We start from the raw sequence: 20,403 nt of genomic DNA, 5'->3' as shown, positions 1-20,403 counted from the left end.
GTCCCCGCGCCCCTCCGCGCCGCCCGGCCACCCCGGGGAAGCGCTTCGCTCTGGCTCCGCGGGACTCGGACCTCGTCACGGGTCCAGGGTCACAGCCTGCACCAGAACTTCTTCCTTAATTTGTGTAGGGTAGAAAGGCAGAGGCTACAGCGATGGTAGTTAAGGAAAGCAGGGCATTGTGTTGTTCCCTCCCTCCTTCCCTTCCTTCTCTTTCCAGTAAGACAAGGAAAGTCCTGCTATGTAACCTGGGCTCTGCTAGAGTTTAAGTCCTCCTGCCTCAGCGAACTAGTGCTGGATTTACAGGCATTCAACCCCTAGCCTTATATCCTTATTTCTAAAAGCCATGGATGGATGGATAGATAGACAGACAGATAATGGGTAGGCCATAATTACGCTTCAGATAGATAATAGATAATGGGTAGGCCATAATTATGTTTCAGTGTCAAGAGTTTTTCTATACTTGTAAATTACTTTATGCTGGTCCACTTTTTTCATTCTTTGAGCTCACTAGTTTGTTTCATTTCAGATGTTAATCCTTTTGGTTACTTTAGTAAAGCCTTCTGAAATCACGACAATGGACGTCTCTTGAAGAGCACAGCTTAGCTGAAACAGTTGTTATTTTAACCGTTTTCTTCTTCGTATTTGTCAGAGAGTCCCACGGACAGGTTGGGTATACAGAAATGTGAAAAATCCAGAGAGTGTCTCGGATCACATGTACCGGATGGCAGTTATGGCTATGGTCACCAAAGATAATCACCTTAACAAAGACCGGTGAGCTCTAAGGCTTTTGATGTCTGTGGGTGTACACCATTGTGTTTGAGGCTTCTTTCTTCTTAATAGTTTATGTGTCAAGAAATAGAATTTGAACCCAACCACACAGACTCGGGATAAGAGAAAGGGGAACTCTTGAGTTGATTGCTTGAGTTTTTGTGTTTTTTTTTTTTTTATTGCCAGTCCTAGGGCTTGAACTCAGGGCTTGGGTACTGTCCCTGAGCTTCTTTTGCTCAGGCCTAGCACTCTACCACTTGGCCTACTGCGACACTTCTGGCTTTCCACCACTTCTATGTTATTAGATTCTAAAATTCTTCTATTGTTTTATATGCTATTTACTTTTACCTAGGTTCTTTTGAGAATAGTAGTATCCATTTGCAAGGTGACATTTTGGAATTGTATATACAGGATATAGTTGAGAAAGGGGCATCCTCTCCTTCAGTCAATGAACAAGTGTTTAAAATGCTTTTGGAGCATGGGAAGAGAACTTCAGTCACACAGTAATGAATTATAACAGGTCAGAAATGATTTCTGTAAAAGTAAATTTAGAGTAGAAAACTAGCAAGGTATTGGCTTGGTTGGTTTCATGGAGGAGGAGGCACTTGAGTTGAGCTCCAAAGGGTTAATACAGGTAAAGAAGTAGAGGTTCAGTGAAAAGGGTAAAGCCCTGACAGGTAGGAAAATAAAGGAGTATGAGAAGGACATCAGTTTAATTGCAGTTAAAGGTTTGTTAGGGAGCCTGGGAAGTTACACAGCAAACAGTTCTGATTTGAGGAGATTTTTGGCAAACACAAATGAAGTGAGAAAAAAGCAAATGCAGTGTTCCCTGCACACTCATGTATTGTGTTGAATAGTCATGTTTTGGTTCAGAACTGATGTAGGCTGGTAGAATATAATTACTTTGGAAAATTTTGTATTAAAATATTCTGTGAGGGTAGTAAAAATATATTACATAATTCAAAATGGTATAGAAAAAATACCTTGTAGTGAATATAATTCTGTGTAATTATTCAACATTTCTTGCCTGGTCAGATGTATACGCCTAGCCCTGGTTCACGATATGGCAGAATGCATCGTTGGGGACATAGCACCAGCAGATAACGTCCCCAAAGAAGAGAAACATAGGCGAGAAGAGGTCAGTGTGGATTGTTGACTCTGTAAAAGACCACTAAGAGAACTTGTTGGTTCATCAGACATATTTGTAGTAAAGGAGGTCCCACTTAGCCACCCTCAGTGCTGGTGTCTTGGGAATGAGAGTCAGTCAGAATATGTTTAGAGTTTTAAGGGCCTAGCTAGTGTATATGGAAATTGATCTTCTAAGATGATAGGCAACTAGCTGGGATGGCCTAGAGTTTCAGACTCAATAGGTTTGGGTCATTGGCTAGGATAGTGAGGGAAGGCCTTACAGAGAGATTTGAAGAGTAAGTTTACTGTTTCAAATGGTTTATAGTCTTACCTTTCCACAAGTGGAAATTTCCTGGAGTAATTAGAAAATTGGGCTTTGCTATTCTCAACCTTTCATACAAGAATAAGAATGTATACCTTTTGAACTCAAGGACATACAGTTAGGTTAACATAAGGCTTCAGTTCTCACTAGTATGTGGATATACGTACACACACACACACACACACACACACATTTGCAAACATGGTGTTCATTATCTTAATGGAAATAAACAGGACATAAATTATTTGTAGAAATTCCACACTAGTTTTTTAGAGCTTAATCAATAATATAATTATTATTATTATTTGGTGAATTTTAAACGTAATCCTTAGTTGTTGGAAGGTAAGTAAAGAATAATTGATTTGCATGCTTTGTATATGTGTAGGTAATGATAAAATATTCATTGTCAGTGTAAGCTCTAAACTCAGAACCTAGTGCCAAAAGGGAAGACCTTCATGTATGCATATATGCCAGTCCTGAGGCTTGAACTCAGGGCCTGGGCTCTGTCCCTGAGCTTTTCTGTTTAAGACTAGTGCTCTACCACTTAAGCCACAGATGCACTTCTGGCTGGGGTGATTTGAGATCCTCAGATCTCAGCCTCCTTAGCAGCTAGGATTACAGGCATAAGCCACCAGTGCCCGGCTTAGGAAGGACATTTTTGAAGCAGGTGATGAAAATTTAAGAAGGCTTTTGAAAAATAGTACCGGTTTCCAGTTCAGGGACTATTGCGAGCTACTTTTGTTGTAGGACTTAGAGGTTGATCCTAAACTGCTTAGTAAAAGTATTTATTGTGGTAGTTTTACAGTGTAGGTAGACTTAACAAAGTTCTCAGAGCTGATGGAGAATAGAATTCAGTAGGCAATAGTCTTTTTTTTCCCTCCTAGAGGCAAGAGGATCCACAAAGAAATCGAGTTCTAATTTAAAAGTTCCAACCTACCCTAAAATGTGATCAATCTTAAAGGAAACATGAAGAATGCATTTCTCTCCCTGCAAAAATATAGGTCCAAACTAGGTTGGATAGGAGAAAGGGAAGAAGTGTAGGAGCTATTTTTGTATATGAATTAAACTGTTAGGAATCAAGAATTCCTAGGCTGAGTGGATGAATTAATGCCCTCTACAAGCAATGTAGATTTGGAGTTGCAGAAGGCAATTGGCACCTGAACCAGAGGAGGATGTGTCATAAAGGATGACATACAGAAAATAGAAGGTGTGGTAGGGGACAAATCATACTGAATTACCAGAGGATCATCAAAGACCTTAACACGAGATGACATGGGGCATTGTGCCTGAGTGGAAGAAGAAAAGACAGCCTACCCCTCTAGAGAGTGTGTGTTCCATAGAGAAATAAGTCAGAGCCTTCTGGCGTAGAACCGCCATCAAGAATCTCCAGCCACTGCAGGTGAGGAAGACCTACCAGTGTTCAGACAGGAGCAGAATCCTGGCCAGGGTTGCCCCATGGATGCACCCAGAGAACTGAGAAATCTGCTGCTGTCCTTGTGGATGTGGTCAGATGTTGGCTAGTGTGAAAACCTTTCTGGCCTCATTAAGACTTCTGACTGCTGCCTACTCCTTCTGATTAACAGAGGAATAAGGAGGGATAAGGGAAATGTCTTAAAGAACATCAAGTTCTTAGCCAAGAAGGCAAGGGCTTGGAAAGCACTGGTGCTCCATTGCCTGTTCCTGCTGCTGGTCAGGATTTGGGAACAGATAGGAAGATTTGGCAGGTGAACAATGCTCTATGCAGATGTTGTTGATGAATAAGACTCAGCTTTCTGAACCTTGCACTAAGATAATTAAACAGGATTTCTTGGCCTGAGGTGGAAATACATAATGAGATCCGGGAAGAGTCATTTGCCCAGAGGCTAGCAGATACATCAGTCTCCTTTAAACTGAAGGAAAAAAAAGGAAGAAGAAAAATGCTTAATAAACTGGGTGATTGTCTTAGAAGACTACCATTAAAGATAAAGCAGAATATATAATGAGAGCATAAATAATAAATACAAAGAAGGAAGCCAAAAGCAATGCTTGAGTCTGGCTCCCTTCCTAAATATGATCAGGTAAACTTTATTATAACCTGAACTGATCGATATGCCTTACAGAATGAGGAGTCTGAGCCTAGAGACTTCAACATAGAAAAGGTATGGATTATATGCCTTTGCAAAGGGAAAATATTAAAATGGAAGTCAGAGTCATTCCTTGTATATATCTGTGTGTTAAAGTAGCTAAAGAACCACAACGTAAGAGGAAAATAAGATGACCTTATAGCAGGATGGAGAAAATGAAAATTACGATGAACATTCATAAAGATCTTATTTGTGCCAAGTTATAAGTATTTTATATATACATATATTTATATACACACACATTAATAATCACCACCACAATGCTACGAAGGTACTCTTTTATAAACAAATGAAAAAACAGCAGGACTAAGAGGTTAAGTAACTGGCCCTGGACTCTATAGCTAGTGATTGCCAAGCCTGGCTTGAAAATCTGATCAGGATTGAAAGTCTGCAGCTAACTATTACCCTACTCAGCTCCATCAGGGCTGTGTGTGAATGATGGGTGCTGCATTTACAGGAGGGTAGTATCTAGCAGGGGTGGTGATGGTTCACTTCTGTTTTGTCTTGTTCAGACCACATGGAGATCTCTGCGTTAGGTGCTGGCAGCATCATTTAGAGCAGGGAAGTAATCCTTGTCAGAGCATGGCTTTTGTGTTTCTGTGCAGAGAGTTTCAGTTTTGTTATTTTTATACATGTCATTCAAACAAAAGGAATGGGTAAACTTGTGTTTCTAGAATAGTTTAGAGAAAAGTATCTTTATAGTGACACTTTTAACTTACAAAAATGCAAAGTATTTTCTCAAGTAATTTGCTGAGAGTAAAAATAAGGAATAGTTCAAATACAGAATCAATTTCAAGCTACTAAAGGTGGTGTAAGGCTATAGCTCTGTAGTAACTAAACTGTTCAAAACAAATGTTACTTGGAAGACAAGTCTTTGATAAATTTGGTTAACTGTAAGTGGATGGAATCTGTAAAATTTTTTATTCTTGTCACTTTGGAGGCATGTGAACCTCTTATTTGGCTTTTGTAGACTAGTTGCCACTTCAGATAAATATAAACATAATGAAAATAATGTTATTTCAGGAAGCTATGAAACAGATAACCCGGCTTCTACCAGAGGACCTCAGAACAGAGCTCTATGAACTTTGGGAGGTAAGTACATATGTTAGGTAACTTTTTATTGGTACTGAATTTATATGGCTCATTGATGTTTCAATTGGCTTGGACAGTCTGTCTCTAATTTACTGTTGTCTAGCACACATTTTGCATATATTTCTAGTTCAAGTTCAAGAACCCATTTCAAGTTCATGTAAAAAACTAGTATCTGGGATTACTGGCATGTGTCCACATACCCAGCTGCTGTTTTCTTGATTTTTATAAGAAGTCTGTATAAGATCTCACTACTACTACTACACTACTATACTGTACTACTACTATACTATTCTGTTCATTTTGTTGTGCAATTAGATTTTTGAAACTTTCAAAAGGAAACTTGGTTCTAATCATGGTTTTTTTTCAGTTTCTTGTTCTGTTTTTTTAAATTGACATGTAAAATTATCTGTGGGTACTGGTGGTGCATGCCTGCTCTCCTGATTAGTGAGGATGCTGAGACTCAGAGGAGTATGGTGTGAAGCGAGCCTGAGCAGAAAAGGTAAAAATATCCAGGAAAAGAATAGCTGGAGCCATGCTTCAAGTGGTGGAGTTCCAGCCATGCACACAGGAAGACCTGAGTTCAAACCCAAGTGCCAGCAAAAAAAAAAAAAGTATATATTTATTTTGCATGCGCAGTATTTTGAAATATGTATATGTTGGAATGGCTCAGTTAATCTAATGAATATAAACATTACTTCATATAGCATTTTTTGTGATGAGAACAGATTGCTTTAGAAAAAACTGATTTTTTTAAAATGTAGTGTTAGAAAAATACAGTGACATTTTTATTTTTAAATAGTTCCAGACTCTTTCCCCTTTCCCCATTTTTTACCTGTGTTTTCTTTTAGTTCTAGAATTCTTTTATACTGAATTTTGGTTCTGTTCCCAAATTCTGATCCTGTGAGTCTCTGTCCTGGATGGTTGTCTCTGGAAGTCAGACTGAACTATACTGTGTATACCCTGTGCTCATCCAGTACAGGTGTGGGCAGGCTCTCCCCAGGGATTCTTAGTGAACACCTGTTGGCTATTTGAGGCTCTCCTAGTGTCAGTCCTCCATGCTCTCGCTCTCTGTGCTTTCTGCCAGACACATGCTGATCTCACGTCTGCCTTGAGGCTGTGGGTGTTTTTATACACTTACATAAAGTTTGGAGTTCGTGGGGATGTCATGCTCCTTGGTGTCATTGCAAAGGGTACTCATGGGATTTTTGATTTCACTATTTCACTGTCAGTTTTTCCCTCTTTCTTTCTCTCCCTTTTTATCATCTATATATTTACCCAGGGCATAAACAAGGAAGTCCCTTTCAACTTTCCCTCTCATTCCTTTACTTATTTTAGTTGACTTCATCCTTAAGATTTTTAAGCCTTCCCACATCTCCCTCATCTTCACTGCCGTGACTACAGAACAGACATCTGCTTGTGGTACAGAGTTACAGTCTTAAAAACTGTAGGCCTTGCAGTCTCTTGCTTACAAGAGCCTTTTATTTCAGCCTTTTCTTCTCTCTTTCTGCAATATTCAGTGCTATCCTTAGAAAGTACTGGCAGTAATTTCTCCAAATGCCTTATCTCCTCATTGGAAAATAAAATTAGAGAATATCACCATTTTTTAAAAGGGAAAAATCTAAAAATTATATTTCTTCTTGAAAAATTTACAAAGTTATTAGAATTTGCTATAAATTATGTTGGGTTTCCTAGTGGTAATGAAGTATTTTTCTCATTTTCATCTTTCAATAAAAAATAACCCTTTAGATTGCTTCGCTTGGAGATCCTTTGGTTAAATCATGAACTTGAATTTATTCAACAATACTATGACTGAGACAAGTACTTGAATAATTTTTTTTTTTTTATTTTGGTTAGTCATGGGGCCTGAACTCTGGGCCTGGGCACTGTCCCTCAGCTGTTCAGCTCAAGGCTAGCACTCTACCACTTCTGGCTTTTTCTGCTTATGTGGTGCTGAGGAATTAAACCCAGGGCCTCATGCATACAAGGCCAGCACTCTACCACTGAGCCACCTTTCCAGCCCTAAAATGTTATTTTTAAGTGCCTTTAAGATAAAGCAAAATATATATTGTTTCCTTTTTAATGATTTCCCTTTGTCATGTTCAACAAATTGAATTGTTGCCTTTATAAGAATAAGACATCTAATAAAAAATCGACAGCCTTTAAGAGATTTTGTACCACATCACCCTACCAAGAAAGAATGACAGGCTTATTATCAGAACACATTTAGGGTAGTATTACAAATGAGAACTTTGTAGGGAAAGCAGTTGGGAACCCATTAGTCTTAGAAGAATGATCCTTTATAGCATCGATTGGGACTTGTGGCTGTGGGAATTTGTCATGCTCTAAGACGCAGATTTCCTGGAGCTCCTTGTTTCAGTTCTATACTTCTTCTTTTTTTTTTGGTCGGTTGTGAGGCTTGAACTCTGGGCCTGGGCATTGTCCTTAAACTCTTCAGCTCAAGGCACTTACTCTACCAGTTGAGCCACAGTGCTACTTCTGGTTTTCTGGTAGATTACTGGAGTTAAGAGTCTCACAGACTTTCCTGCCCTGGCTGGCTTTGAACTGTTATCCTCAGATCTGAGCCTTCTTAGTAGCTAGGATTGCAGGCGTGAGCCACCAGCGCCCAGCTAAGTTTGAAGTTCTTAACTGTGTCTCCAGTACTTATAACCAGAAGGATTTAATTAAATCCACACTGGGGGGGGGGGGGACGGTATAAGTCCCTAAGGGATTTCCAGGTAAACTGGTAGCCAAAAGTAAGTGGAAAAGGCAGAAATTTGCATAAAGAGGAAAATGAAGTCTGATATTATATGAGAAGAGAAATATAACTTTAAGAAGCCTAAGATAAGAAATCATCTTAAAGTTAAAGGGTTTTCTCAGCTGGATTAAAGAATAATGGTACTGAAATGAATTAAATAGGAAGAAAATAACTGGGTTGTGTCTATAATGAACAAATGAGATTTACAACGCACGGGGCAGGGTATGTGGCATGATGAGTGCATCTTTCTTGGTGGATTGCTGATGGGAAGCAATGATACTATGTGAGTTCTCCGGAGGTTTTGTATTAAGAAATGTGACTCTAACTTAGGTACCAAAAATAGAAGTTTCCTGGACCCCCATCAGGTAGCCCTAATCATGTTGCTTCAATTGTTCCCTTTCTTAGGAGTATGAGACCCAATCTAGTGCAGAAGCTAGATTTGTAAAGCAGCTGGATCAATGTGAGATGATCCTTCAGGCATTTGAATATGAAGATCTTGAGAACAAACCTGGATGCCTCCAAGAATTCTATGATTCCACAGCAGGTACTCAAATGCTACTTTTTAATGTTAAAAACATTTATTAAATGCTCATAAATATATTTAACATTCCTAGTGTGACTCTAGATTTTTAAACAGTACTATAATTTTATTTCCTGTTTAATTTCAAGGAAACAGCGAGAGAAGACGGGAGGAAGGGACAGAAGCAGAGAGAGAACAGGGAGAGGTTAGGGAGATTGCAAAAAAGGAAGAGAAAGAGAGATACTAACATCAAATGCTATTTTCAACAAAACTTGTAGTTTGGCTTATTCTCATTCTTCTCAGTGTAGTAACTAATGGTGTGTTGGGCTCCTCTTCTAACCTTACCCTGTGAAACATCTAAAAAGAAAACGGTGGGATTGCTCATACTTAGAAGTATTGCTAAGAACATGGACACAGTGCTGCTAAGATAAACAGTGCTGGGACTGTATTCGTCTTCTTTCTCTACCACCTTCAAGCTTTGTGACCCTGTGTGTGCTTGAGACCTCATCTGAAAAATGGGGATCATAATTGTTTTTTTAAGAGACTCAAAGTAGATAATGTGTATGAAAGGGCCTTGTGATTTATGAGCAATTTATACTTACAGGTTCATGGAGATGAAGGAAGAAGTAGAGGTTTGACATGGGAAATAGGCTGGGTGCTGGTAATCTCATGCCTATAATTCTAGGTGCTCAGATCTCAGAAAATTGAGATCTGAGGATTGAGGTTTGAAGCCAGCCTTCACAGGAAAAATCCATGAGACTCTTATCTCCAATTAACTACTAAAATAGCTGGAATTGGAGCTGTGGCATAAAATTCAGGGACAGCACCCAGGCCCAAATTTAAGCCCCAGGGCTGGCACAATAAACAAACAAACAAACAAATAAATGGAAATCTCCATTGCTGATGTTATCATCATTGTAGCCCAGCCGTAGAGTCAAACTGCTTTGGTTGAATCCCAGTTCTGCAAAAAAACAAAAAACAACCCCCCCCCCCACACACAAAAATACTGTTTAATAAATCCAATGAATTACTTAGCCTCTCTGGACCTTATTAGTTTGTCTTTAAAGTGAAGCTAATAATAGCATCTACTTTATAGAGTTGTTTCAGGATATACTGGGTTATTTCAGAACTGTACCCATCACTATGTGTTAGTAATTGACTTCATTTTATAGTTACCAGAGTAAGGTGCAGAACATACTATATTAGAGGTGGCTGTTTTTCTTGCTCCTCTTTTATGGGAACCTTTTGGGGTCAGCTCAGCCTCCATCTGCAATGACAGTTACTTAAGGAATGGCCTTTCTCTGACCTTCAAGACCCTCATATGGCCTCATCAGATACAGGAGAGTCCAGCTCATAGATAGGATTTGCATTACAATGAAGTTGATTCAGTTTTCCTTTTCTCTTTTTTCCATTCCACTTCCTGTGCTCCAAACAAGGCCTCATTATTTCTATGTTGAACTATTGCTGTCATCTCTTAACTTGCCAACAGGCTTTCAAGTTTATTTTTTGTGTCTTAGTATCCTCTTTTACAGGTATAGGCATTATCACATCTATTTTCATTTTTCAGTGCTGGGGATCAATCCCAGGGCCTCAGACATGCTAAGCAAGAATTCTACCATTGAGCTACACCCACAACCCTAACATCTTTTATTTTATTTTTTTAACTTTGTGATTTTTCTTCTCCCCACTCCCCACAATACTGAGATTCGAACACTTGACCTGGCAGTTTTGCTCACTGACTTATCACCTGAGCCACGCCTCCAACCCTATCTTCTTTCTCAAAAAAAAAAATAAACTCTTGTGTTTACCTTCTTTCTAAAATAAAATATCCTGATATTTTGAGTGAACTTAAATATCCAATAGTCAAAAGCAACTCATTTCTCTGGTCTCCTTTTCTTACCTATCCAAGTAACTATTCCCTCCCTGCTTAATGTGATCTGCACTTGATCCAGAGCTTGCCATACTATAGTTCACCTACTAATGCTTCTCTCTGACTCTCTCCTTTTATTCGTTTCCATTACTGTAACAAAATACCCAAAAATTGTATAATGGACTCATTGTTTTGCAGATCTTAGTCCATAACTGGCTGATTCTGTTGCTCAGGGCCTATATAGTAGGAGCTCATGAAGCAGCAAAGCAGCTAGAGCATGATCAAAAAAATGTCTCCTGGAAGGCATGATTTGATAGGCTCCCTCTCTTAAAGCTTCCACTACCTTCTAATAACATCATTTTAGCATTGGAGGGGCAGGGGTTATTTCTGGTCTAGTGTATTGACATTTACTTGGTGGGGCTTAGGACATTGTGGAGGCACCAACAAGAGTATGGGCGACATGAGCCTCAACCTCATGGTAAAAGCTGTGTGAGAGAAAAAGACCAGTGTCAGAGAGAGGGTTTCAAGGAAAGGCATAACCTAAGGAGAAGGTATCAATTAGAAAGGAAAGGGAAGGGAATGATCAGAAAATAAGATAGGGAATATATAAAGTATAATGTAGATTGAACAATAAGCAACAAATACAACAGGCAAGAAGAGATGGGAAAGAGATCCTGGGTTATTGTAACCCTCTACATTAGCTACCACTGGCCTATTGCAAGTTTAGAGCTTGGTTGAAGCCCAAAGTAGAAATCTAGAGAGAGGGAGGCAGGAACAACAGAACAGATAAGCCAGTTGAGGTGAAGGGGTGTTTGCAAGAGAGATGTTTGCATTCTTGTTGGCATCCTGGGACAATCCAGAGCCCCTACTTGAGGTTTTACATGTAGGTGCTGCATTCCTTTTAATTTCAATTTTGGAATGAGCAGATTGATTTCAGCTCTCTGGGCTCTCACACCCGGGTTTCCCCATAATTCCTGGTAGGGACATTCAGGGACTGCCTAGTGCAGTTTCTTCTGGCTGTATCCAATTGATGGTTCTTTGTCTGATTTTTATCCTTATACTTGGTGGCACCTGGGGTGAGGATAAAGTGATTTCCTTTGGCCCCTTCTCAGAACCTACAATCTCCTGCTTTAGAATAAAGCATGGGTCAAATTACAGAATAGAGCCCCCGATTAATCTTGAGATTACGCTTCAAGAACTAAACGTCTTCTCTTGTCAACACAGAAATGTTTTTTTCTCCTTTTTTTCAGGAAAATTCAGTCACCCTGAGATAGTCCAGCTTGTTTCTGAACTTGAGACAGAAAGAAATGCGAACATAGCTGAGGCCACAAACAAGCCTTTCTCATAAGCGTTACATTCCTGAAATGTTTTCTTTCTGTTTCATGATACTGTTTTGCCTTTGTTAGTCTGCTAATTTCTCCAGATATGAGTCTGTTTATTTTCAATTGCAACAGAACAGGAAGGGGTCATATGAAATACCATGGATAAAGACTAGACAGGAGAGTTCCTTTTTTTTTATTATGAACTAAATAAATATTAAATACTTTGAGTTTCGGAATATTTATTTCAAGCCTTAAATCATCTTACTGTAACTTAATAATATATATCCCAGAAGGCCAGGCTCACTGAATGGTAGAAAATTTGAGTCTTTCCTTTTTTTTTTGTCAGTTGTGGGGCTTAAACTCTGGAATTTTGCTTGTTTTTGAGAATAGATTTCTCTGCTGATAGAGTGAGGAAGGGAGGTCAGAAAGGAAACTGCAGGTAATGTATTCTCCAGATATTTTATCAGATGATCACTTTTTTGAGTTAGATTTTGAATTCCATAGAGATTGCCTCTGGCTAGTGACTGTAGATTTCTGTTCCTGATAACCCTGCCCTCAAATCCTTGAGCATTTTGGGTAATAACCTGGGACATAAAATTTTAAATGCCATGTGCCTTCCTCTTTGTATTTTTCCATCTGACTTACAGATTTGAAGGCCTTGTTTATAAAAAACATTTATCGGCAGGGAAGAAATACTAATAGGAGGATTGCTGGAGTCATTGAGTCTTAGACAGATTATGTATCAACCTGACTTCTCCTCATTTTACTTTCATGGCCTAAGTATGCCTGTATTCAGTGTACAACCATTGAATAATATGCAAAGGAATAAGATTGATGAAAACCTAGTTGGTATTTTGGTGTGGAGCACTGAGGCCTGTCCCTTTAATATACCTGACGGTTTCTATTGGAAGAAAGGAAAGCATTTGAGTCTGGCCTGGCAGCGTTTCTTTGGAAACTCTATGCAGTATCCATGGATACCCAGTCTGCAGGAAGCAAGGTTCATGATCTCTTCAGAAGCAACACATACATGTGTACATACAGTTGCGTTGCACTGAAAGGAGAAAGAACATGATGTCTGATTATTTTCGGAGATATGTTAGTAGGCTAACAACTCCATCTATGAATATTGTGGCATTATTCTTCCTCTTGGCATGAGAACAGGTAAATAAAATAAACAGGTAAATAAAATAATCTCAATAAAGTTCAAGTATTTATAACCAGAAGTTTTATTTTGAATGTCTTGCAATTTTGTAAATAGCTAAGAATTCACAGAAAATTTGGAAGTCTGACTGGGTCATTCTGTATACTGATCCCTTAAATCTTATCTCAATTGACCATATTCTGTGGTTCCAAACCTTGTTTCTGAGGTAATTTGGCTTTTACACACACACACACACACACACACACACTAGTGCTATGAGTAAAATCTTTTAATAAAATAAAGACTAATAAGAGAAGTTAGTTATTGAATCCACTGTTAATGTCTACAAATATTTGAATATGACTTAAGAAAAAATTTTTCCTTTTTGGAGTATATCTGCTACTTCTTGGAATTAGTCTCCTTCTAAATAGCAACTCCTATAATTATGATTCAGAGTAAATAATTATTCTCGGGTTGAACTCAACAAAAAAGAACTCCTTGTTACTTTTTTCCCTCATGTGGATTGGCATTCCACCAGCTGTTATGTAATTTTCAATGCTCTTGTATTTAAAAAAAAATACTTATTCCTCTCAAAGCCTCTGTGGTGATATACACTCCAATATATGCTTTGATATTCTTACACAGATTGCAAAGGTGGAATGCTTTGTGAAGAAGCAGCTTCCACCCTAGCATATTTTACATGCATAATTTCAGTCTTCCGATTTAAAGATGAGAAACGATGGTTTCTGAGGGACACTCAGTGCTGCATTTTGGGTATGGCATGTGTGTCCTCTGCACAAAGTTCCCTCCTTTTCAGATTACCTGAGTAGCTATGACTCAATGTAGATTGGAGAAAGTTTTAATATTATTTTAATATCCTAGGGTGGCTGAGGTTATACTGTCATATCCTCTTGTCCTATTCAAATTAGAAGTTAATTTAAAATTGCACCTGTAAACTTATATCCTTTACAAACAATCAATAACCTTGAGGACTTGAAGGAATAAAAAAATTCAGTCAGTATTAAAATCAATTATTTTAATGACTTAAATAAACATACATAATTGATGTTGGTAAGGGGGATCACAAGCAGTTTGGTGACGTTTGTAGTCACCTGTTGCTGAAGAGTTGAAAAGAAGTCAGAGCCTCACCTGCTGAGATAGATGAAGAACTGAATGGACTTTACTCAGTCTTTAAGGACATGCATATTACCATGGAAGCCAAGCAAAAAACTAAAAGCAAATAATAGTAGCTATATGATGGGAAATATATGTTGAATTACACAGATAAGTATTACAACTAATTGTGTTCCTGCTCCAGTGTGGACTTTATTTTTTTTAAGATGACAGTCTATAAATACTGAAGGGTAATGGCTAAATGGTCCAACGTCAACACAAATACACACAGAAATCACTTTAGGAGAATTTCTGGAGATGCTGTTTGAATAACAATATCAAGACCTCCATGTTCCCAGTGGGATTTTGGTCTTCGGATCAGGATATGCTCAGGCAGAGATGGGTGGGACAGTGGCCAACAGCCAGCTCATGGATGCAGCTGCAGGTGGGCTGCACCTAGCACTGCAGCTCCTCCTCCGCCCGCCGGGGGCCTCCCGAGGTGCTCTGGGAACTGGCATGGGCTGTAGAGTTGAGGACCTCCTCAAAACTGCCTCCGCTCTGGTTCGCTCCACCTACTTTCGTCTGAAACAGGTAGATAAGAATGCAATCAGTTTATTATATGTACTTTTAACAGAAAGGTCAAAAACATGGTTACTTTCAAATTTAGAAACTTATTAACCTCCAAAGCAAGTAAAGGAGGTAAAGAAATTAGTTTCCTTCAGCTAGTGCTAGAATTTCACTCATATTTGAGTTCTGAGATCAGATTCCAATGAAGTTTACACAGTTTTAGCAGTGTTCTCTGTATTTTTTGTACATTAAGATCCTAATACCTTCAAGAGTTATAATCAGACCTGAGTGGTCCCACTCACCAGAGAACTGATTGATCAAAGGGGGATTGGATTTTAGATATAGCTGTCCCCAAATTTATAATTATAAACATTTTTATGAGAGTTGAACTTAATTTTTTTACTTACAACCTAGCAGGACAATTTTGAATTTCTGACAAATGTCCTTTGACAAAACGTCATGGCTAAATAAAACATGCTTTCTGTTCTCTGCTTCTAGAGTTGGAGTCTGAGCACTAGAAAGAAGGCAAATCATTGGAGTAAGAATATCTTTGTGTGTGTGTGTGTGTGTGTGTGTGTGCGCACGTGCACGCGCGCACTTTCAGTTGACTAACAAGAAGCACAAAACATGAATTTACATTTTAAAAAATATATGTAAGTATAGTCAGGCACCACTATCTAATACCTGTAATCCTAGCTACTTAGGAGGCTGAAATTGTGAGGATCATTGTTTCAGGACCCTGAGGTAGAAAAGGTTAACATCCCGTTCTCATTGAAGAGTTGAATCCTTGGTGGCACAAGCCTGTTATTCTGGCTAGGAAAAGCCTAACATGGAAGAGTGTTGCCCAGGCACACACCTAAGCAAGAAGCAAGATTCTACCTCAAGAACAACCAGCAAAATCAGGTTAGAATTGAAGCTCTGCAGTATGAGCATCTGTATAGTAAGTACTAGGTCTTGAATTCCAAACTCCAGTACCACCAAAGAGCAAAGGAAAAGAATGTGTATGTGTATTTGTATATGTATTCACATATATGCATGTATATACACATACATAGATGTATCTATATGTACATGCACATATACACATATTTTGAAAGATTCTTCACTAAATGCTTTTCGGAATATTTAATGGTCCAAAATGTTCAATACAAGTCTTAACCATGTACACATTGGCCTTCCCATTTAGTATCCACAATGCGGAAAAACACTCAATTTGGCACTAAGGGAAAGGAAGATATAGAAAGTAAAATGTTGCTATTGCTGAGCTGAGGTCACTTAGTGCCCTGTCACTGTCACCACCAAGGTCGCTCCCAGCCACATATACGCACACCATGGAGAAAGGCGTCCGCAGTGTCTGGAAAACAACCAGATTTTAAAAATAGTTCATTAAAAAACAAAACCCTCAAAATCCAAAAACAGTTCTAATTGTCATGAAGTCCCTTTCTGTCACTTAAAAATGGTTGATGTTTCTCCCCCCTGCATTAAAAATTCGTTTCTTTCTTTTTTCTTTGTTGAGACAGCATCTCACTATGTAGCTAGGATTTTCTCAAATTCATGGTCCTCCTGCCTTAGCTGCCCACGCGCTGGGATTCTAGATGTGTGCTCGTGTACTCTCAGCTAGAAAACTTTTTCTGAACTGCATGTTTGGTCGCAGATACTCAAATCAGCTGTTATCAAAAGCAGCCACAGCCAGCACTGCACCAAGTGAAGGAACGTGGTGATGTTTCCATATTCCATAAAGTCTGGACTGTAGCATGTGAATTTCACTTTTTTTCTTTCTTTTTGGCAATGGTAGGGTTTGAACCCAGGGCCTCACACTTGTTAGGCTGGTGTTTGACTACTTGAGCCATGTCTCTAGCCCTGACTTTTACTGATTATTTTGGAGATGGAATCTATAGATTTTTTTCTCCTTGGGTTGGCATCGAATCACAGTTTGAGATCTCAGCTTCCCAAGTAAGTAGGATTACAGGTATGAGTCACTAGAACACAGTTTGCAATTTCAAATGTCACAAATTATTGTTCTTGGTGGTTTTTTTTTCTCCCAGCCATTACAAATGGAGCTTACAGGTTCATCGGAAGTATGTGACCAGCTGCATCTGACCCATCCCTTTAGTTTGTGGACCTCTGCAAAGAGCAGTAACCCTTTTCATCTGAGCACTGAGAAGAGGCAGAGGGAATAGGGATGCTTTTAACTATGGGACTTCTCTAATTCTTTCCAAGATAAAAGGTTAAACTAATTCCGTATTGTCAAATGCAAAAGTATATTTGTTTGCCTCTTTTATAATAAAAATTCCACACCATGTAATACTAGATGTTTTCTTCGGGCTTGCTTTCTTCTACTTCTTGATTTTCTCAAGTCAAAATGATAAAACAGAGATGTTTGTAAGAAGTCAGTTTTTGTAACCCCTCTGTATAGTATTTTCACAATAAAAAAAACTTTTTAATAAAAAAAATGTCAGTTTGGCACAGAGGGGTGAACACAGGGACTTCCTGACAATGGGAATTTACTGACTACACACGGTAATACTTTAGGTAAGGACTGAAATACTTTGTTGAAGCAAAGACATGAACAATCAGCCTCTCCAGCACTGTTCTCTTCATAATGGCTCTGCATTGAAGAATTTGTCACTTTTGTCACCAAAATTATAATTGTTCCTTAAAGAAAATCTCATTCCAACTGTCAAGTTGGCCTTCTTAATCTCTCACAATAAAATAGATGGAAAAAGGAAACAAAAGGAATAATGTATCTTGCTTATTGTTTTTAAAGATTTCAATTCATACCATAGAATGTATTGTCAAAAAGTAGATGCACTAAAAATACTACCTGCTTGAGGCGGATGAAGAATAGGTGGCAAGGATGAAGCTGCTCATGATGCACTGGAATATGGATGAACATACTAATGGTGGTTTCACAGATGCTGGGTGTACAAATCTGATGATAGGTTTTGGGTGACACAGTGTACTTGTTGACCATACAGGTCACAGCAGAAGAGGTGTTATCAAGTAATATACAGCCAGGATGTCAGCAGGATTAAATTTTATACAATTATGATGAACTGAAAAGTGTTTCATAAAACATCAAACTAAATTACTGAATCGGTATAAATGCGACCTGGTACATGTCAGATTGCAGATGTCAGAAGTAGGCCTTTATAGTAGAACATTTTTCTTCATATACATAAATATGTCTATGAGTTCCTGTCTATGTGAGTGAAAAATGGGACACAGAGATCATCAAGGTCTTCAACTCAATCTTACCAATTAATGATTTATTCCCCAAGCAGGAAACAGCCCCAGGACCCTTAAGTGAAGAATGTTGTAGACATCGTGGAGGTTTACAACACAAAAGTAAACTACAGAAAACTATATAAAGAAAAGTGAAGCATAGCAAATGTTTAGTCTCAGATGGGGTGGAAGGAATAAGCAATGTTAACTATTGAGGACATAGGAAGCTTTACATATAGCGTGATTATCAGTTATTCTCCAGTGACTGAGTGGGTAGGCAAAGATGAATTTGGCATTGGCTGTGAGCTAGAAGTGTGTGGGATGGACAACCATAAAACAAAATCTGCTTTCAGGAGGTCTTGGCACAAGCTAGATTTTGGTGGTCTATTCCCATGAGGAGAGCATGGTGAGAGGCAAAGTGTATGCGTGAGAGGCAGAGTATAGATCAAACACTTACATCACATGTGAACCATGGGCTTACCAGAGTTGCATAAAAGCAAATGAAAATAAGCGGAGCTTTATTCTTCTGTTGCTTCTCTGTATTTCCTTCTTCTAAAGAAAACCTAAAAAGTACAACTTCTCCTCTGTCAGAACTTCTCTGAGGAACAACAGATGCTATCCTCTCTGGGTTGAATATGGCTGAAAACTAAGAACTGAGAAACTGATGTCTGCAATGTTGGCCTTTTGTTGTGATACTGGATGTTCTAGCAAGAGATAAATTCTCACAACAGTAAATGTTCCACCCTTTACTAGGGTGAATTCACGGCTTCCACTAGACCCTGTGCATTTAGTAGTAACAGTGCTAACAAGTGGAGTATTGATACTACACAGGTTGAAACCGATGATGAATGAAGCTAATGAAGACATAGGAAAACCTGGCAATAATTTCATCCTTGTCCCTCAACACCTGATCACAGGCCAAATAGAGAAGAAGACCATGTGGAAGATGCTCCCCTAAGTAAAAGAACTTCCAGGTCACACTCACTAAAAGCATTTGGGAGCTGCAGTGAGGAATAACTTGACACATTGCTGCACACTCCTCAGCAGCACACATGGGGCTGTGTGATCAGTGTGTGCACACACGGCTGGTCTTGATCCGATTGAAGATCACATGTTTGTAATTTTTCAGGTAATAGTAGAATAAATGGATTTTAGTGATGGTACCAACGTGCATTGTTTAAATAGTAACTTTCAAAAATAATCTTAATAATTTCAATAACTTTTCCCAAGGTTATTACTACCTTTAAAATCTACACTGATTTTACTTTTTATTCTTTTTCTTCTCTGTAGACTAACTTACCTGTGCTTAAATACAAAAATCTGTTGAATTAAAAAAACAAAACCTACCACAGAATGGGCATACTTTCATTTTATCTTCCATGGGCCCATGAAATGGATTACTATAAAGTAATGCATGTGTGACGCAGCTTCATTTTCCTCTCCCTGACAGCCAACCCCACTGTGCTCAGCATGTGAACTTCAGGGAGTGGAGGGGTAGGGCTGGCCATGGTAACACATGATCAGATTTTTGTTGCTGGTCCATATTCAAACAAGACCCATTACAACAATGAGGTGTACAAGTCATTATGTCGAAAAACAAACTTTACAACTTTGGGGAGGGGAGGGGGGAGAGGAGGGAGGGGTAGATGGGAAGGGGAAACAAAGGAGGAGGCAACAATGTTTGATAAGAAAAGTACTCATTATCTTACCCAAGTAATTGTAACCCCTCTATATGGTATTATCACACACACACACAAAAGAGGAACTGAGATATTCTGGAACCTTCCAGATTCACTCACTTGCTACTTTCAGACATATACCTTTACTTCTCTATGTATTTTTTCACATAACTACTTTGAGGGGGAGGGATAGCATTAAGAGATTAAGTGAACACAAACCCAGTTCCCCTTCATTTGCAATTAACCTCTGAGTGATTTATTTAGACAAGTCAAAGTATACAGTAATACTGGTGAACACTTTTGTTTTAATCTAGAGATTCCTATGAGAAGAAAAACATTTGGCTTTATGCTTAGCTACCTCAGCTGCATAGAATGCTAGTGGCCCTGTCTTACCTAGGGAACTAACGGCAGCCGTGACTAAGCTTTCCTGATGAAATGGACTCAGTCACATAAAATTAACTTTGTCTGTACCTTAAGGCTTGTGACAGTTGTCTCAACCCTCTCCTCAAATGATTTGAAAGTAGGAGAATTCCTAAAATAACAAAGAGAGAGAGAGAGAGAGAGAGAAAGAAAGAGAGGTCAGCTCTAAAGACCTTGCGTCTTAGCAACCATGCTGTTTTGGTTTTCTGCTCCAGAGCTAGCTGTCATCTTGCTACCTATACCAAACATGTTTTTAAAAATGCATTTCACTTCTGCTAAGTTACCTCCAGAAATCAGAACCTGAGATTGAATATTTCTAAGTAAAATGGTTAGACACTCAACTGGACTAAACAAGAGG

General features: G+C 38.7%; 2 protein-coding genes across 5 annotated transcripts in view; one reads left to right on the top strand and one right to left on the bottom strand.

The window, feature by feature from the left end:
• Hddc2 (HD domain containing 2) overlaps positions 1 to 12,125 on the top strand; it is a 21,034-nt gene extending 8,909 nt beyond the window's left edge. Inside the window, exons 3-7 of the mRNA XM_013026774.1 lie at positions 613 to 771; positions 1,804 to 1,906; positions 5,365 to 5,433; positions 8,594 to 8,732; positions 11,829 to 12,125. Of these exons, the coding sequence (XP_012882228.1) occupies positions 613 to 771; positions 1,804 to 1,906; positions 5,365 to 5,433; positions 8,594 to 8,732; positions 11,829 to 11,926 (568 nt within the window). The 3' untranslated portion in view covers positions 11,927 to 12,125. The remainder of the gene's footprint in view (positions 1 to 612; positions 772 to 1,803; positions 1,907 to 5,364; positions 5,434 to 8,593; positions 8,733 to 11,828) is intronic.
• A 1,937-nt stretch (positions 12,126 to 14,062) lies between these two features.
• The window catches only part of Tpd52l1 (tumor protein D52-like 1), an 80,796-nt gene continuing 74,455 nt past the window's right edge, over positions 14,063 to 20,403 (bottom strand). For 2 of the 4 annotated variants that reach the window (XM_013026864.1, XM_013026865.1), the window contains 2 exons: positions 20,097 to 20,157; positions 14,063 to 14,736 (listed from right to left, as the gene is read on the bottom strand). In XM_013026864.1, the coding sequence (XP_012882318.1) occupies positions 14,611 to 14,736; positions 20,097 to 20,157 (187 nt within the window). In that variant the 3' untranslated portion in view covers positions 14,063 to 14,610. The remainder of the gene's footprint in view (positions 14,737 to 20,096; positions 20,158 to 20,403) is intronic. The other 2 variants (XM_013026867.1, XM_013026866.1) reach the window with 2 other exon arrangements.

The sequence above is a fragment of the Dipodomys ordii genome, unplaced genomic scaffold (genome assembly GCF_000151885.1).
Source record: "Dipodomys ordii isolate 6190 unplaced genomic scaffold, Dord_2.0 Scaffold97, whole genome shotgun sequence".
Taxonomy (NCBI): domain Eukaryota; kingdom Metazoa; phylum Chordata; class Mammalia; order Rodentia; family Heteromyidae; genus Dipodomys; species Dipodomys ordii.
The sequence above is the reverse complement of the archived record's forward strand: the minus strand, read 5'-3'. Positions and strand labels throughout refer to the sequence as shown.